We start from the raw sequence: 18,827 nt of genomic DNA, 5'->3' as shown, positions 1-18,827 counted from the left end.
TCCTGAGTCGTTCTGCACTGCTGCCCCAGCGCTCAGGTGGCAGGTGACGTGGACAGCAGGTCTGGGCCGGGGCGGGGGGTGGAGGGATGGGATCCTGTTTGCATCTGGAGTTGACTGGGAGCTGTGGGTGCTGGGATGATCACCAAAGCCCCGCTGAGGGCCCGGCGATGTGGGCGGGGGGCACTGACCCTCGGCCGCCCCGGGGTCGATGCCCGGGCCGGTAAAGGGAAACGGGAGGGTGACAGCAGCCATCTGTGCCCACGGAACCTGCCATGGGGCAGCCCGCTGGGGTCGCCCGGCCACGCCGGCCAGTGGATGGGGCCGGGGGTACAGAGCCTGTGCTTTAGTCCAGTGCTCTGCGGACTTCATCCGGAGCGCCTGTTTATTTTCGGATGAAAGGAGTCGCATTCGCCTGCCCGCCCCAGCAAACCCGGGGTCTGATTTCTGTCATTTAATTTGAGAAGAACGTGCGCTGGAGCACGATCTCAGGCTTCCTTCCGCTCCGGGTCAGGCCGCCTCCGACGGTGACTCTCGGGGACCGCGTGGGCACAGTTCGGAGACGTCCTCGCCGCGGCTCCTATGAGTCCCCAGTTAACAGTGTCACTTCTCTGCTGCACACGTGTGTGCGCGTCATCTGGTGTGAGCCGCACAGGGTGTGATTTCGCAGCCAGAGGCCTGACCGCTGACATGTTGCTGGACTCGTTAAAGGGACAGACGATTATTACGCGCAGACAAACGGCTCGTGCTCGGCTGCGTCCGAGTTTATTTTACAAAGCTATAAACACCAGACCCTTTTCTAAGTCTCGCTGATCGGGTGTCTCCTTCCTTTCGTCGGCGGAAGGAGAACGTAAAGGCTGAGTCAGGGCTCTCGGCCCCGGCTGCTCCTGGCTCTCGGCTACGTGGCTTAAAGGGGCCCATTCATTCCCCAGACCGGCCACGCTCCTCGCCCAGGGTCCTTCTGGGCGTTTCTCACACACAGACTCTCCCGAGCTGGAGACATACGATCTCGGCTTCCCCGAGCAGGGCCCCGGGAGCTCAGGAGCTTGTGAACTGCGCTGAGAACTTGGGGGCCACCCGGGGAAGGGGTATGAGTTGCCGGCCTCCTCCGGCTCCGTCCCAAAGGGCTTCCCAACTGAGAGCCTCTAGTGTAATTCCATCCCAGACTCGGGGAGGAGGTGGGCGGGCCCGGCCCCCTCCTCTGCTCCTGGAAGTGGATGAAGGAGGCAGGAGGAGTCTCTCGTCAGTCAGCCCCACCATCTTCCCTTGGGCTGTAAAACCAGCAGTGGAGTGGGGGTATCCAGGTAACCGGAGAACCCCCGAACCACTGCCAGCACTTCCTAGCAGCACGTGGTTCGTGGGAGAATCCAGTCCAACTTCTGGGTCCTCGGAGGGCTGCAGGCTGCAGGGGGAGGGGTCCGGCCACTGGCCCCGGCCGGCCAGGCCCAAGTGACGGTCATTGCACAGAGCTACCTTTTCTTGCGCGTGCCAGCCTCCAGCCGGCCCAGCTCCTCGTAGGACTGGTAGAAAACGTCAAACTCCCTGGTGCCCCAGGCCCTCCAGACCGCCAGGCACCACTCCATGTTTTCGTTCTCGAAGCCACAGACGACCGTGTCCTTGGCCACCACAGCTGCGTCCATGAGTACCCTGCAGAGAGACGGCGGGTGTCTGAGATAACCGACGGGGGCCCCCCACCTGGCCGGGGCCGGGACCCTTGGCCTGCGCCTTCCCAGGGGGACAGAGCCTGCCGAAGGGGGGCATCTGCGCGTCGCAGCCGGGCCCCACCCACCCACGTGCTCTGCTGCCGCTTCTCCTCGGTGGTCCGGGGGTCCAGCCTGTGGGCAGCGGCTTTCTAATATCTAAAGAAGGGTCAAGGGCTTCGGTCCGAGCTCACGGGGATTGTCCGTCCGTAAGGGACTGACTTCTTGGAGGGACGCTGATGCTATCGCAGCGGGTACCTCTGGGACACGTCTCTGACCCTCAGGTGCCCGGAGAACACCATGGACTCTAATGCGCGCTCGTCGATGGCCCGTGATCAACTTTAACTTTCCCTCAAGTCCCTCGCCTCGTGCACGACGGCTTTCCCGTTCCGCCCCCTGCAGCCAGTCAGGGCCTGGCTCCTGGAAAACCTACTTTTGGGGGCTAAATGGGGAAAAGGACACCAGGGGGAAACCCAGGGACGGCGACAGCGGGTTCTCTGGGGTCGAGAGCCCTGGGCTCCACAGACCCCCCTGTTCCCCGGGGAGCGAGACCTGCGACCTGCGAGCACCTCCAGCCCAAGTCCGGCACCTGCACCAGCATCGAACCCAGATCATTTCTCTAGAATCGCAGGACAAAGGTCGCTGGTCCTGGTGAACCACCCAGAGAGGGCCACGCTGGGGACAAGGGAGGGGACTGCCATGGGCGTCTCCTTGGTCACTGCCCTGCTCTGAGGGGAGAGGGACAAACGGGGCTTCTCCATAAGGGAGAGTAACCAGGGGGTTCGGTGAGGGGTGCAAACATGTCTGCTGTGGGAACACTGGCGAAGCCACCCTCCCAGCCCCACAGGCTGCCCTGCCCAGCGCAACCGTCGCAGTGGGCCTGGCCTCTGTCCTCGTAGGACCCTGCAGGTGGGTACGGAGCCGGGGCCGCGGGACACCTCGGGAAGGGCCCTCCTGCTTGGTGGGAAGGACAGTGAGCCACCTGGACCCCCATTTCAATTGCAGCTCATCTCAGGCCCTGGGGTCACAACCCAGGCAGGGCACTTGGTCCTGGGGTGCACTGGGTTCCCCAGAAAGAGGCGCGGCGACCGGCGGCGAACGCCCAGGTCAGCGGGTACCTGCTGGTCCCCCAGGAGCCGCCTGGAGCATGTCGCCTCGCTCCGTCTGCCTTATGGCGACGCCGGTGGGTGTGCTCGTGTGTGGGGGCGCAGGCGGCCACCGTGCAGGACCGGGCGCCGTGGGGCCCAGGCGGCCCGCACGCAGTCTTACCCGCGCGCCGTCAGCTCCCGCGCCTTCAGGACGGCCACGACCCTGCCGCGCTGGGCGCCCGCGTCCTTCTCCAGGCCGATGACGATCACGTCTCCACCGCGCCTGCGAAGCCGGACGCGGAGGGGAAGCGCTGGGTGCGGGCGACACGGAGCGGGCAGCAGACCGGCGGGCGGCGGCGAACCCCGGGGTGCAGAGGGGACCCCCGGCCGGCGACATGCACCATCCCAGCGGGAGCCCTGACCCCAGCGGCCCCGCGGTGCCCCGAGCTCTCTGGGGGCGGAGGGGCCTAGCGCAGCCCTTCCCAGGTTCGCTAAAGAGACCCCTCGGGATCCCAGGATAGGGGGGACCGGCCTGCGGAGGAAGCTCCCTTTCCCCGCCCCACCCAGCGGTGCGCATGCGCAGGGGCGCGCCCCACCCGGCGGCCAGCCCCAAACCCACCTGGGGACCCAGATGACGTCCTTCACCGCCAGCACCTTCACGGCCTGCAGGTGCTGGCTGAACGCGTCGGCGTCCACGGGGCTCAGCTCGGGCTCGCGCAGCCGGGGCGGGTCCTCGGCGTGCGCGGAGGAGGGCGCGCTGGACGAGCTGGCGGGGGACAGCGGGGCGCCGCGCGTCGGGGACGAGGCGCCGGAGGACAAGGAGCAGTAGTCGGTCACGGAGTCCTGGTGCGTCAGGATCTGCGTGCCCAGGTCCTCGCTGTAGATGATGGTGACGTCCGCGATGCAGTCCCCGCCCGGCCCGGCCGGGCTGGCCACGTGGCCGTCCAGGGGCTCCGGGCCCGCCGGGCCCACGGGAAACACATCCCTGAGGGGGTTGGGGTCCCCGCAGAAGTAGCGGGCGCACAGCTGGTAGGTGGCCGAATGGTACATGACCAGGGAGTTGGCCCTGTCGTCCAGGCACCAGACCACCTCCTCGCCCCGGCACTCGGAGCTGCACACGATGGACGTGACCAGCGAGGGCGCGCAGAAGGGCTCCAGCCGCCTGCGGATGTCCAGGGCCGCGCAGTCCACGACCAGCACGCCCGGCCCGTTGCTGCACCAGACCTCGGAGCCGCTGTTGACCACCTCCATGGCCTTCACCGGGTACGGGTTCTGCCGCACGTCGTCGTCGGCGATGCCGAACTTGGACCTGTTGGCCGTGTGTGAGCACAGGTAGGAGCAGCTGTCGTCGGGGGCGCCCCGCACCACGGAGAACACGGCCACCAGCCCGTCCGCCAGGCCCGCCAGCACCAGGTAGGAATTCTGCCGGGAGAAGGCGGAATGCTCTAGTCTCGTGCATTCCGGGGAGGAACGGGCGGGTGCGGGACGCGCCTCTGCACGCACCCCACCAGCACCCTGAGGAGTCAGGCCCCTGAAAAGGCAGGGACCGGAAGAGCCACGGCTGCCTTCCTTGGAGCGAGCGGGAGAGGAAGAGGCAGTGTGAGCAGCAGTGAGCTGCCTTCTCTGGGTCACCGCAGTGTCCCTCAGAGGCCGGACGTGGTTCCTTCCCTCCTGGTACCATGACAGCTGTCGCGGGCGCTGGGTGGGTCTAGGGGCCTCCTGCCTGTGCCTCACCACTCCCCCGGGGTGCCGGCCTGGCACGGGGAAGGGCTGAGTCTCATGCGTCTCTGCGACCCCAGGGGTTGGTGCTGGAGGCCCTCGAGGGCCAGGCTGTCCGAGGTAAAGAGAGGACCGGCCTCTGACGCCGCGGCACCATCAATAAGCCCTGAGAAGTTGATCGAAATCTGCCCTCAGGACTTGAGGAAAGGGAGCAGCCAAGGCACACGGGAGCGACGTCTCTGTCAGAGCCCAGCTCCAGGCCCCGGTCAGGACACTGAGCCCCACGTCGCGGCCGGGTGTGCCTGCACGCGTGCAGGGATACAGGGGTCTGCCACCCAACCTGGCAGGGAGGCTCTGCACAGAGCCGGCTTTATTCCCTCTGGCCGGGCGAGCGGTGGTGCCCTGGCTTGGGGGCTCTGGCCAGCAGTGGCCTTAAATAACGCTTTGTGTCGCGTCTCCTGCGCTCTGCCGCAGGCCGGGGCCCGAGCTGCCCAGCCTCGCCGATGCGGCCGCCGTCGTAAATGACTCTGAGGTTGATTTCAGACTTTTTTTTTTTTTTTAAAGCAACGAACCAGGTGAGAGAGAAGAACTTCGTGATTGGGGACCCCCCGGAAGTGACAGCATCGCTCGCGTTTGCCTAGTGTCGGCCTTTCCACGACCGCTTCTCGTCCCCATTTTACAGATGGGAAAACAAGTCCGACGCTGACAGCCAATACACGTCGACAAAGCAACACCGATAACGACACCGCGAGCGTGTACCGCGAGCGGGGAGTGACAGGCGGGGGCCTCAGGGCGGCCGAGCGGGGAGCAGGGCCTGGATCCCTGAGGCCACCGGGGCCGAGAATGTAGAGAACGTCTCCGAAGGCCGGGAATGCGTGCGGGGCAGCTCCATAGAGCAGGGCCCTTGGCCTCCATCTTCAGAACTGATGCGGGGTTTCTGGTGGGAAGCGCCCCTCAGGGTGGGTGCTGGGTGGCGCCAGCTGGGGGTCCCTCACTGGCCCCGCAGAGGCACCTCAGTCTGCTCCCGGGAGTGGCAGAGCTGCCTGGGACCTGGGCTGGGGGAGCCTCGCTCGGGGTTTCGTTTGAGAGAAGCCGGGGCTGGACCGGACAGAGAAGGACCCAGCTCTGGAGGACGCTGGGGCTGGCTGCGGGGGCGCCAGCGGGGGCGGAGATGGGGAAGGAGAGCTGGCAGCCCCGCAGGGGTCAGGCAGGGCCTGCCCGGGCCCTGGGGAGGTGCTGGCCCTCTCTGATGCCGCCGCCGTCAGACGAGGAACGACACACTCTCACCAGCTGTCCCTCTGCAGTTTGCAGCAGCAGTGGGCTGTGGCGTCTGCGTGGGGAATGATGGCTGCCACTGAGCCTTAGCCTTTCTGGTCCCGTAGGTGCTCGCACACCAGAAGGCCACTGGGGGTGGCTCAGGTCCTCGGGTCTCTCAGGCTGGTTGTGACTCGGTGGTCCCGGAGGGCGTGGCTTCAATACCCTGCCCCCAGACGGGAAGGGAGAAGCAGACCCCTGTGCACCCACCTTCCCCGTTACCTCACCTTTTTTAAAACAGGCACCGCCAAGAAGCAGGTGACGACGGCCGGGGTGTCCAGAGCCCGCTGGGGCGTGTTCAAGGGGCACATGCCCTTGAGGCTGTAGATGTAGATCTTCTGGTCCTGTGGAGGCAGAGGGGCCACTGAGACCTGAGGGCCACGTGGGACCTGCCCTGGGACGAGCCGACGTTTCCTGCAGGGGCCTGTGGGCTCCCGGAGTCCCCGCTGCACTTCGGAAAGGAACGTGGATGAAAGCTTTCTGGCGGGTTGTTTTTATATCTCTGTTCTTTGTGAAAACTTTGAAAGACTTGTCTAAACTTTAGACTTGTCTAAAGAAGGAAAACAAGGCTGCCTACAATCCATCGGGCCGAGAAGCCCTCCTGTGGGGTTTGGGGCACAGAGTCTCGGTCTCTGTGGGTACTTGCATGTGTCCCTGTTCCCAGCGAAAGTGGGCGCGCGCCACTAGGCTGCGGTCACACTTTCCGCTTCCTGGGATAACACCTGCCACAGGCAGAGGCCCCATCCACCTCGTCCCTGAGGGGACGGGGTCGGAGCATCCTCCAGCGTCTACACTCCGGCGTGCGGAAACGGGCTCATCTATTGTCAGGTGCCGACTGTTTCCTAGTCTTCCCTACACTGGATTGAACTAGAATGAGCATTCTTTAGACACGGCTGTGTGAGTGTGTGTGCGTGTGTGCGCATCCGTGCATGTGCACATGTGTATGCATGCGTGTCTGTGCATGCGAACCTGCGTGTGCACATGTGACCCTGCATGCGCACGTGAGCACACAGGCATGTGCATGTCTGCGCGCACATGCACGAGTGTGCCCCGCATGTGTACATGTGCGTGCATCTGCATGCACGCGTGTCTGTGCATGTGTATATGTGCAGGCATGCGCCTGCATGTGTACATGTGTGCGTGTGCACGTGTGTGGCTGTGCATGCGCGTGCATGTGCATCCATCCATGCACCTACGTGTGTGCATGTCTGTATGCATGCACACATGTGTGTGCACATGTGCGTCTGTGCATGCATGTGTCTGTGCACGTGTGCACGTGCACATGTGTGCGTGCGCCCATCCATGTGTGCATGTGTGCGCACGTGTGCGCATCTGTGCATGTGTGCACATCTGCGCATGTGTGCATGTGCGTGTGTGTGCATGTGCGCTTGTGCTTGTGTGCGTGTGCACGTGTGTGTGCATGCACGTTTGTGCGTGTTCTGTACATGTGTGTGTGCATGTGTTTTGCTTATTCCTTAGAACAAATTCTTAACACTGAAATTACTGAGACTTATACAGGGTGAAGAAATTTCTGACGCATGTTTGAACCATATTTCCCGACTGCCACGTGGAAAGGTCGCGCCAGTTTATGACCCCCCTCCCCACCCCCCTTAGCGGCAAGGCGTTTGCCTTCGGGCATTCCCGTCGGGCCTTCTCAGAGGCAGCCTGGGCCTCCTGCTGCCTGCCTTTACGTGAAGGCCGAAGGCCTCAGAGCTGATGGGTTTGCTGTGTACACCTGGCAGCATTATAAGTAACCCAGTCACTTCGCCAACCTCCTGGGGGTCCCCTCTGCTGGGACCCTGAACCTGACACTCGGTACCTGAGCCCCAGTCACCAGCCAGGGACGGGTGGCTTGAGCTGCCCACGGCGAGACGCCGCTGCAGAGTGGCAGGGCTGCTGGCAGCGCTGCTGGGGTCACTGGGAATCCAGATGTTTCTAGGTTTCCTGCATTTTGGGGGGCTGGCCTGGCCCCCAGGGGCTGTCACCCGGTGCTGCCTGCCTCGGGGAGAGGCCTGCGTGCTGGGCGCTCACCTCGGTGGCCGTCCACAGACAGCTGTGGACCTTGAGCTGGCAGCTCAGCTTCATGCCCGCGCAGCTCATCCTCTGCACCTCCAGGAGGCCCTTTTCCGTGTTCGCCACCGTGTAGTTCCTGCCGGGGCGACAGGCGTGCGGTCGGCTGCGGTGGCCGGGGACCGCCTCCCCCACCCTGGCCGGACCTGCAGCGGCCTCGGAGGCGGACATCAGCTCTGGGCTTTGTCCACCGTCCCGGGCCCGGGGTTGAATTTTGTCACGCTCGGCGGGGCTCGAGGACCGACTGCTCCAGGCCTGTAGTGCTTGACCGTCCGGGCGGAGAAAGGCGGCTCCCAGGGAAGAAGCTCTGCTCCAGTCCCTGTCCTCCTGCCCCAACCCCCCCACCCCCGTGCAGCGGAAGGTAGCTCCCAGCCTACAGCGAAGCCCTCCCTCGCCCCCGACGCCCCAGCAGACGCCACCTCCCGCGGTCCCCTCAGCCACCGGGTGTGTGTGTGAGCACCCCGCCGGCTCTCAGCCCACCGCCCACCAAATGCCTCTCCCTGAGTCACCCCTCGCTGCCCCCTAATCATGTGGCCGCCCCCAACTCTGACACCAGCAGGGCCGGGAGGCCTCAGGACGTTACCTGGACCCCTCTTTCCCGTCCCAGAAGACCACCGTGTAGTCTTGGCCTTGGGGCGAGAAGAAGGCCGTCTGCTTCCCACAGGGCAGCAGGTACATGAAGGTCGCGAAGGTCGGGTCTTGCATCTGGCTCACCACCGACAGGGCCAGCGGTCGCTGAGGGAGAGAGGCCGCCAGGGTCACGTACATCCAGACGGATGCCCGTTTTGCCCATGGAGCCAAGGATCTTGGGACTGGGGCGGAAAGACTGGGACCTGCTCATTGGAGACCCCCCTAACAAACCAAGACCGGAAACAGGCCCTTCCTGGCGACCGTGTCTTAGTACCCTCGGCGCCTGGAGCTCGGGGAGACCACTGGCCACTTCCAGAAACAACTAGCTTTAAAATGATAATGTGGCCTATGGCCACGCCACCCCGAACAAGCCCGACCCCAGTTGTTCTCAGAAGCTAAGCAGGGTCGGGCCTGGTTAGTACTTGGATGGGAGACCACCTAGGAAGACCAGGTGCTGTAGGCGTAAAAAATAAAAAAAAATAAGGGATTGTAAGCGGAGAGGGTCCTTGGAATCTGTGAGGTCAACCAAGGGTTGCCTCGCCTAAAAAATAAAAAAATTAAAAATAAATAGATAAATAAAATGATAACGTGATGATCGCCTCCCATGAGCGAACCTTCCAGCCATTTCTCTGCAAAGAGACACTGACGTCCTCTCTGCCCCTGCACGGGGATGGTAGAAAGGGCTGGTGCTCTGTACATGACGACCCAGCACCGAGGCTGGGAGGAAAAAACAGGTCATTTTCACGAGGGTGATACACACGCCAAAGAAAATGATCCGGATGTATCAGGAGCCGGGGGGCGTCTCTTTCTAGAAGAGGCGGGCAGAGAAGGCTCGCCCTGGGCCTTCGAGACCCTCCGTGCGGGCGGGCGGGCGGCCGTAGGTGCTCGAGACCCTCTGCGCCGGAGCTGCCCTCGCCTCCCAAGGTACCTTCTCGGGCTGCGTGTCCCAGCACTCCACCATGAGCGCCTGCAGCCGATGGAACTGCACCTCCTCCGGCGGGCCCAGCACCGGGCGGACGCCCTTGGACAGCTTCTTGGCGATCTGAAGCTGGTGGTGGCCCAGCGCCGGCCGCTGTCCGGACAGCAGCTCGTAGAGCACCATCCCGTAGGAGAACATGTCCACCTGGGCAGACACGCGAGCCCAGTCAGGTCCCCTGCCCGGGCTCGGCAGCTTTCGCAAGCTGGAGGGAGCAGGGAGACACCACCGGAGAAGGAAGACGTGGGTGCCGTGCGAAGGGGGACACTCGCCACCCCTCCGTCTCGCTCCACCTGTCCAAACACCTGACCAAGCATCGTTCTGTCCCTTTATTCGTCCACCTTCTGTGTCCTTCCTTCCTTCTCTCTGACCACCCGCATACTCGCCCAATCTTTTGCACATTCGTCTGCCCCTCCTTCTGTCTATCCATCCATCCGGTGCACACACACTCAGACTAGCTCACCGTCAGGCACTGGGTAAGGGCTCCGAGGGCGCCACGGGCCTCGCCCTGGACCATGAAGACAAGGCAGGACAACACAGACCCTGAGCTTAGCGTGCTCGCTGCTAGATGAACAGTGTATGCAGACCATAAACGGGGGGGCATGTCCCCTAGATCGCACCAGGCTGACTCCTCTCATTTTAATGTCATAAGAAGGCCTAGCGAGGAGTTATGCGGGCTTCCAGAAGGGGCAAGAAATAACTTCTCGGCAGGATAAGAGCCGAGGTAGACCTGAGAATTTTCAGTATGAAGGTTCCTATTATAATCTCAGTTTTGAGGCGCTCGGCCTGCGTCCCCTGCTACTAAGAAGCTCTTGTTTTTGGCACACGGATTTGCCTTTATTATTATTATTATTATTATTATTTTTATCTGGTTAATGGCCACAGGTGCCAGGTCACCTCTCACGCGCTTAGGGCATCCTTAAAGCAATCAGGCCATGAGCCATCTGCTCGGAGCGGGGAACACGGCGCTGGGCAGCTGCAGGCAAGGGGCCGGGTACCTTCTCATCGTACACGATGCGGGGCCGGATCTCTGGGGCCTGGTAGCCAGGCGTGCCCTCCACGCCCAGGGCGCCCTCGTGAAATGACTGCCTCGAGATCCCGTAGTCCGACAGCTTGATGTTGACGTGCTCCTTGGGGTCGAGGGACCAGACCAGAATGTTATCCGACTTCAGGTCGCAGAAGATAATGCTTTTCTTGTGCAGGTAGGCCAGGCCGGAGGCGATCTGGTAGGCGATCTTCTGGGTGAGCATGTGCCCCAGCGGCATGAAGGAAGAATCTTTGCAAAGAAGAAAAACAAAAATGTAGCGAACTCTCAGCTGGGCGACCGTCCTCTCTGCCTACCTTCTGTCCGCCCAGCACTTTCTGTCCTACTGATGCGTTCTCGACAGTCTCCCCGCGGGACACCGGAGATGGAGCGTGACCTCCTTCAGTCAAGTATCATTTAGGACAGACACGCCCGTTGTTGGAGGTTCATTCATGGCATATCGGGCCCGGAAGTGCTGTTTTTACTAAAAGAGCGAGGATTCGACAGTCCTCGTGTACCTCTAGGGCCCCCCACCCCCGGTCGCTGGACCCTCGGGGGTGAGTTGCGGGTATGAGGCTCATTAACAAAACGACTTTGACACTGAGGGAGAAATAATTGATTTTCATGGCATTTTTTTCTTCCTGAGTCAGAAGACAGCTACCTCTGTCCTCTGGCAGTTCTTTGGAATTTAGTTACCTATTTCTCACGGTCAGCTATTTAAAAATCTTATTAAAAAATAAGGTAAAAGTGGCCCCTGGATCACGGCCGAGAACCAGGACCTGGGACCTGGTGCTGACTTTACAGTGTGAGCATCTCTGGCCTCGATGGCACCGCCACACCGGTTTAGACCTGGTGCGGGGCCACGGAGGTGGCCCTGCTGGCCGGGGCCCTGTCACTGGGCCAGGCAGGAGGCAGTCCTCAGGCCTACGCCGCCCACCATGGGCTCTCGGCCTCCCTGGGGCTCCGTCGGGCCGGGCCTCGGGCCACGCCCTCGTGAATGTTCTCGGCCGGGCCGGTACCTTTGGCGTTTTCGGACAGCACGGTGTTGAGGCTGCCCAGCGGCGCGAGCTCCAGGGCGAAGCAGAGGGGGTGGATGCTGATGCCGATGAGGGACACGATGCAGGGGTGCTGCAGCGCGTGCAGCATGCTGGCCTCCTGCCGGAACTCCGAGAAGTTCTTCATGGCGTCGGTGGCCCGCAGGTGCCTCAGCATGGTGTCTGCAAGGGACAGGCCGGCGTCAGCGATTGGGGGACGGGGGTGGGGGTGGGCTGCCCTGCGGGCCCTACACCGCCCATCAGGGACCCTGTCTGGAGCCACGTGGCGCACGTCCCACCCGCACAGAGCTGCCTCGTGTGGGACGCAAGGGGCTGGTGGGGCCAGGGTGCAACAGATCACACTGCCCATCCACGGAGGGCCGTGCACGTCCCCACCCTCGTCACCCAGCTGTCTCTCGTGCAGCCCTCACCCCGCCTCACTGCTGGCCGCCTGAGGGTCACAGTTGTACCTTATTCCAACTCTGCATCCCTTGGAGGGCCGTAAGCAGGCCCCTGACTGGTCACCCACAAGGATGCTGAGGGTTTTGTCACCGCTGCCCACTTTGTCCCCTACCCAGTGGCCAGGACACTAAAGGCAGAACAGACCACCACCTTCTAGTCCAGAGATAAAACTGTGGGGCGGCCACAGGCCTGTGACATGCCGTCTCAGGCCAGAGGAGAAAGGGCTCTGGGCAGCGGTGGGTGACGTCACCCCTTTGCCGTGACCTCCCAGTGCTCTCGAAACTCGCCCCTGCGGAAGGCGCCTGCCTGTGTCCCCAGGCCCTGCTTGTCCTCCTGTGCCCCGATCTGTCCCTCCCCCGGGGTCAGATTTTAAAATCGGGGATTCAAACGGCAGGAAAAACAAATCTTGGCAGTTAAAGAGCATCACTCGTGCCGGGACTAATTTGTTTTCTCAGCGGACAAGTTTCGTTTTCCACATCGGGCCTGGAACCCATGACGAATTTGCTCGTGACTACGGAGCCCGACCCACGTCTCCACCCCGATGTCACGGAGAGTCAGCCTTTTCCCTCCACTCGTGATGCCCCCTGCGACGCGCCGGCTTCCCGCACACGCGCGCGCGGTCTCTGCTCTGTGGGTGGCCTGTCCTCGCCTTGTCCTCGCCCGAGAAAGCTGCCCTCGCGCCCGGGACTGACGCGTCACCACGTGAGCTGGGCAGGCCGCCCAACTCCGTCTCGCGCGATCGGATTTTCTTGGCTGTTCGTGGGTTGTTGCCGCTTCACGTGCATTTTAGAATCAGACGTCACATGCGCACACACACACACGCGCACACACGCGCACACGCACCCACTGGGCCGATGGCGAGCGTGGGAATGTGCTGAATTCTGGTGTTCGGCTCCCGTCTATAGACATTTGATGAAGCTTTTATTGGCTCTGACGTTTGTCAGCCGAGTCTCTTAGATGTCTGTGCTCGTCACGTGATTACAGTTTTGTCTCTTCCTTTCTGATCTGCTTTCTTCATGCTGTTCTACGAGTTTAGTTTTCCTACCAAGAGTGTAAATCGTCACTGTGATCATAAAGGTGACCGCGGTGAGCCAGCGGCAGTGACAAATGTGGTGTGCAGCCGGCTGGGAGCAAGGAGGCCTCCGAGCGCCCGCTCTGGCTGACCATTAAGCAGCGAGGGGCTCCACGTGACGTGTGCCTGAGTGTGCCAAGGCGAGGGGGGTGTTCCTTCCTCGGTGGGGATGGGGGGCGGCGAGAAGCCACCCGTGCCAGCTTCCCAATCGATACATCCACAGTGCCACCTTCCTTCCTTTAGGGGAGACGGCCGACAGGGTCCCACGGGCCGAGAGGGTCTGCCGAGGTCTGATCAGGTGCCCACCACGTGCCAGGCCCGTGCTGGACATGGAGCAAGTGGAAATGATACGGGTGACCCATGTTCTTGGGGTTCATGTCTGGGCAGGAGAGTGATCCCCAAAAGCGAACTGCAAGCCTCCTTCCACCTGGCCTGTCCTGGGCCTGTCCCGTGTCCCGCCAGGTACAAAACGGCTGTCCCCAGGCCCCACGATGGCGTCGCCCGCTCCCTTCCCCCCGCCTGTGCCTGTGGCCTCGGGGCTCTGTGAGGTGGCATGAGGTTTGGACCGAGCACCTGTCTGGAAGGAAGTGATCCAGGGCCTGGTTACCTGCCGGGGCGTTAGCGAAGTTCTTAAACTTCTTGATCTGGAATCGCTTCACGGCCACGGGCTGGCCCTGGTACCGGGCCCGGTAGATGACGGTGCCGCTCCCGCCCTGGCCCAGGATGCTGCCCTGGTCCTCACTGTGCTCCAGCTTGCTGTTTTCCAGGAACAGCCTGCCGAAAACACAGCGCACGTGGGGTGGGAACAGACCCCCTGGGGGGCGGGTCCCGGGCTGGGCGGACGCAGGGGCTGCTCGGTCCCTTGTTCCCCCTGTGGAGAGTCAGGGATCGAAGCCGTCTGTGGGGTCAGACAGGTCTGGGCAGGCCGTGCAGCCTTGCCAAGCCGTGGTCTCACACGGGGGTGGCCCCGTGGGTGGAGATGGTGACTGGCACACGGGAGCCTCCGAAAGGGGCGGATACGGACAAAAGCTTCCTTTGGACGTTTCCCTCCCAAAGCCCGTGCGTTGAGAGCTGGGACCCATCAGACAAGCTGGCCGTAGGTACTGCTCGGCTGGCTGTTTCCCCATTTCTTTTTATTAAGCGAAGAATTATAGAAACAACCACACGGAGCTTGTGATTGGCGTGACCAATGTCTTCGCAATCAAGGACTAGGATGTCATCTGAGGGCAGGGGGTGTAGACCTCGTCGCTGGGCTGTCTGTTCTAACTCTAGATAAACCTAGAGACATTTCTGCTGGGCTACTGGAAAGACTGCAAGCTGCTCCTGGAATGGAGGGCCCGGCGGACCCAAAGCTCTCCCTGTCTGGGCCCTCCCTGGTCTGTCGAGGTCCACCTGGGTCCCTCATCAACTACCTCTGCCAGGTGCCCCCACTGGAGCCCTCCTGGCCCCACAGACCCCCCTTTCTCCAAGATGCAACCGTGCAACGTGCGTGACGGTTACGGGGCCACAGCCAGAGTTCCCAGAGCCTCTGCTGGATTTCAAGTCCCGTTCAGGTCGCTGAGTTCAGTAAATAAGTGGAAATTCGAAAACTGTGGGGCTGCCTAACTAATCAGGCACCTTCCCCAAAAGAATCCGATCCACGCATATGCGAAACTCTGCATGGGGCCTCTGAGAAGCGACAGCCACACGTTTAAGATCGAGGATTAAAGGAAAGAGTAATGGGGTTATTGAAAAGAACTTTGGGGAAGTTATCCAACGTAGGGATCGGTTCTTAACGTAATAGACGCATCCAGAAGCATGCTTTGGAGCCCCGATTCTACAGTATCACAGAGCACTCCACATCTACTTTCTTGGGATGGGGGAGCAATTTAGAAAAAATGAGAATACCAATATTCTTCCTCCGCCCCCCATAGTTTAATTTTCTTTATCAAAACTAGATACAGCCATTCTCTGAAGAAACAAATAACGGGACTTCGCAACTCCAGAAAGGTTGGCAGCCACCAACGTCAACGTCTCCGGGGAGCCCACGCCGCAGCTTCCGGTTTCCATGACTACAGAGGACTCCACATTCTACCGAGCACCTGGATTCCGTGCCGGTTTCCTGTTGGACGGGACCCTTAACGTGTTCCATTTCCTGTAGCCCGTCTCCCCGCCTGTCATCTTAGATCGGCGGAGGGACGCTCCGCAGATTTCGGGGTTCCAAACGCTCAGCCGCAGGGCAGCAGTTAGGGCTCGGCATTTGCCGAGAGATGAAAATGAGCCTGCAGGCTGGGGAGCACCCCCTTCCGCCTTGAGACGGCAGCGAAGCGGGGTTCAGAGGGGAGGCCCAGCCCGGTTCCCCTCGGCAGCCTGGGATGGGGCCCTGAGAGTCGCCCGGGGCTGGCTGGGAGGCTGGGCGGCTGCATACCTGGCTGGGAAGTCGGTCATGAACAGCTCGGGGACCAGCTCCTGGAGAGGCACGGGGAGGTCGGGGTGCCTGGGGCAGGAGATGAAGTCGCACTCGATGGCCGTCAGCACGCAGTCTTCCATGTCGAAGTACTGCACGCCCTCCGCCCTGTCGCCGGCGTCGGCGTGCTGGGCCCAGGAGGCCTCGCAGACCGGGCAGGGCACGTACTGCTCCATGAGTGGGGTCCCGTCGCTCTCCGTGGCCGTCAAGGCTAAACGGGGACGGAGCAGGGGACAGCTCACGCACAGGCAGCTGCAGCTGGGCCCCTGAGCAGCACCCGGCAACGCCAGGCTGGGTGGGCCTCTCCTCTCCCAGGAGGGGCCTGTCTGCCGTCCCCTGGCCCCCAAAAAGTGGCTGGCCCGTGACTGCCACACACGCTGTGGGCTGGGGCTGAGCCGTGCCAGGCGCCAATGACCAAAGCACGACCAGTACGGAGCCACCGTTAGAATCAGGGAGGCCAGGCTCGCGATGGCTACGGCCCTCTCTGGAAAAGCGATGCACGGCGGGGAACGAGTACGAATCGTAAGGCACATCCCAGTCGTTTGACGTGGGTTCCCCCGAAAAGGGGGTGCAAAGGAATGCCCCGGAAGGCGCCCCGGAGGCGCTCTTGGGGCGAGCCGGCGGCCTGCTTCGTGCAGGGACTCCTAGAACCTTCTGGGTGCGTCTGCCTCCGAGGCTGGCGGTGCCGCCCCTAGGGAGCCCTGCCTCAGGCCCTCAGCCCGGTCCCTCCTGTGACGTGACATCCACCCCCGCGTCAAATCGCCAGCGGCGCCCGCTGTGGGGGGCCCCTGGTTAGTGGGGAGGGTACAGGAGGGTTCACGTGGGCCTAGAGGCCCCCCCTCGGTGGCCAGGCACGACTGTCACAACTCACACACCAGACAGCCTTCTCTTAGGCGCCCCTAAGCTTTTTTTTTTTCCCCTTGTAGGTCACCTTCTCATCCACACCCGAAGGGCACCAGGCTCTGGTGTCCGAACTGAGCATTTGGAGCGCCCCCTGCCACTGTTCCCTAAACGCTCCCTGTGGTGCTGTCCTGGGACACAGGGGTGGGAGGTGTGCCGGAGAGGAAGCTGGCTCAGGGTCCTAGGGGACTGGACGGCTCGGGGGGCTAGGGGACTGGCTGGCTTGGGATCCTAGGGACTGGCCGGCTCAGGATCCTAGGCGGCTGGCCGGCAGGCCAGTGGCGCTGCTCGGATTCCGGATCTGCTGTCCGCTTGCTCAGCCATTGGCCTTCAGAGGCCGAGGGCTCCCCAGGGAGAGGCCGCCCGCCTCTGCCCAGATGGCTTCCTCCCTGCAGGACACGCTGTGGGTTTGTCTCCACTCCGGTAGCAAAACAACAGCTTCACTTCAAAGAGTATTTTCTTTGGGTGGACAGTCGATGAGGAAACTGATCAAAGGGTCTGAAGAGGGCCGTGTGGGTGGCTGGGCACCTCTGGGAGCTGGGGGCGGGGGCAGGCAGGGAAGGAGAAGGGGGCCCTTGGCAGGTGCGGCCCCCGCCCCTCCATCCGTCGGCCCCCCAGGTTCCAGCAGTGCTGGCCTCACTGTGTAAATGAGGCTGTGTGAGGTCCACCCCGAGGGCCGCCTTGGGCCACGTGTGGTGACGGGGCTGTCCTTCCCTACACACTGCGGGGAGTCGGGGGCCAAGCACGCACACGCCCTGCAGGGTCTGGGCGCATGTCTCCCCACAGTGTCCACTTGAGCCCACCGCTGGGTTCCCCAGGGGTCACGACTCCCCCAGAGTGCCATGATGGTCTCTCTGGTTTCTATTACCCGCATCCGAAGCCCCACCTGAGCTTGTAAGGAACTACAGGTGACCCTTGAACCATGCGGGCTGAGGGGTGCTGAGCCCGTGCAGCCGGAAGCCCACTTCTAACTTTCGCGTCACAGAAACCATAGTGACGGTCGCCCCCGGGCACGCGAGCCCTCATGCAGATGGCACAGGGCGGGTCCCACGCGGGGACCCCGACACCGTTTCCCACCCGCGTGCAGCGGAGCCCCACTGTCCGAGCCCGGGCTGCCCGAGGCTCCGCCGTGTGACCCCGAGCGCAGACGCGGCTGAGGACCCGTCTCTTACCAGGAAACCACTGGTCGATCAGGGAGTTGACGTGGTCCGTGATGAAAGCCATCGCCGAGAAGTCCCTCACCTCCGACTGGCAGATGATTTTTATTCCTCCGCTTTTTTTCTTCTTCCAGTTCACGTCCGAGGATTCCACGCTGCAGCCCAGGGAGGAAAAGGTGACCGTGGGGATCGGCCTCCAGGGCCCGGGGACGCCGAGGCGCTGACCCCCAGGGGACCCAGGTCCCCGCGCCGGGGGCCGTCGGGGGCCGCTGCCTTTGTGTGCTGGGCACGTTGCCCCGCCTCGTGCCCCCACCGCCCCCCACAGGGTGAAGTGGCCACAACGAGGACTCGGGGTGCTCGGGCTGGGCTCTGGCCCTCCGGTGTGACCGGCGAGGCCCTTCCACTCTGAACCACGGGCTCTCATCTGCCGAGGGACAACTGTGAGCTTGACGTGGGCTCCTCGACGTGGAGCAGCAGGCGCCAAGAGCAGCCCACGTCAGGCCTCAAGGACAGCGACCTTCCCCGAGCCCCGTCTCATGGAGCTGAAGAATGTTTTGAAAGATTCACTGTAAATAGGAAATCATCTTGTGTGTTTATTAAACCAGATTAAAATCACTTATGAAACCGTTTGAGCTGACCTGATGTCTCTCTTAAAAAAAAAGAAAGTAGGGAGGAGAGTTAAGATAGGTGTCTTATGTCACACTTGGGACCAGGGGCGTCATCTGGGCATCGAGTCTCAGGACGAAGGGGTAGGGCCGGATGACTGCAGGTCCCACCTAAGTGACCACGGGGGTGCCAGAGCTGGTCACCAGACCCTCCCTCACCTCTGTGTCCTGTGAGAGGAGGGAAGGCGGGGCGAGCAGTTGGGGGCCCTCAGGGACGTAGGGACATGCGCGGGGGTCGGTGTCTCCTATTTCTAGTGCGCTGCCATGAAGAGCTGCTCTTGGGAGGAGGCCCCTGGACACCACGTGGACGGACGGTGTCCGGGGAGGCGCCACGGTGACCGCGCCGGGCGTCCCTACCTGAGGTAGCCGCCGTCGAAGGTGACCAGGAGACCCTCCTGCCAGTAGATGGTCTGGTTCCGCCGCACGCGGAACGTGCTGCAGCGGTTCCTCTGGTTCCCCGCAAAGCTGTAAATGGCGACTTTCCTGTGCCTGCTCCTCGTGTTCTTCCTGGTTTCGAAGAGCTGCAAAATGAGGAAAGACTTGGTTTAAAAATTCTGGGGGAAAAGAAAGATT

At 62.3% G+C, this 18,827-nt stretch overlaps 1 protein-coding gene and 1 pseudogene across 6 annotated transcripts in view; one reads left to right on the top strand and one right to left on the bottom strand.

The window, feature by feature from the left end:
- The window catches only part of LRRK1 (leucine rich repeat kinase 1), a 118,326-nt gene that overhangs the window by 7,065 nt on the left and 92,434 nt on the right, over positions 1-18,827 (bottom strand). For 3 of the 6 annotated variants that reach the window (XM_039844120.1, XM_039844116.1, XM_039844121.1), the window contains 14 exons: positions 18,612-18,775; positions 17,605-17,744; positions 15,494-15,743; positions 13,694-13,860; positions 11,538-11,735; positions 10,493-10,770; positions 9,447-9,641; positions 8,472-8,623; positions 7,850-7,967; positions 6,046-6,162; positions 3,405-4,207; positions 2,967-3,068; positions 1,471-1,644; positions 358-701 (listed from right to left, as the gene is read on the bottom strand). In XM_039844120.1, coding sequence (XP_039700054.1) covers positions 578-701; positions 1,471-1,644; positions 2,967-3,068; positions 3,405-4,207; positions 6,046-6,162; positions 7,850-7,967; positions 8,472-8,623; positions 9,447-9,641; positions 10,493-10,770; positions 11,538-11,735; positions 13,694-13,860; positions 15,494-15,743; positions 17,605-17,744; positions 18,612-18,775 — 2,982 coding nt within the window. In that variant the 3' untranslated portion in view covers positions 358-577. Of the gene's footprint in view, positions 1-357; positions 702-740; positions 1,645-2,966; positions 3,069-3,404; positions 4,208-6,045; positions 6,163-7,849; positions 7,968-8,471; positions 8,624-9,446; positions 9,642-10,492; positions 10,771-11,537; positions 11,736-13,693; positions 13,861-15,493; positions 15,744-17,604; positions 17,745-18,611; positions 18,776-18,827 lie in introns of those variants that run through there. The other 3 variants (XM_039844115.1, XM_039844119.1, XM_039844118.1) reach the window with 2 other exon arrangements.
- LOC120587376 (uncharacterized) lies at positions 8,863-8,981 on the top strand (annotated as a pseudogene).

This window comes from Pteropus medius, unplaced genomic scaffold, assembly GCF_902729225.1.
Source record: "Pteropus medius unplaced genomic scaffold, Ma_sr-lr_union100, whole genome shotgun sequence".
Taxonomy (NCBI): domain Eukaryota; kingdom Metazoa; phylum Chordata; class Mammalia; order Chiroptera; family Pteropodidae; genus Pteropus; species Pteropus medius.
This window is presented reverse-complemented; position numbering and strand designations above follow the sequence as displayed.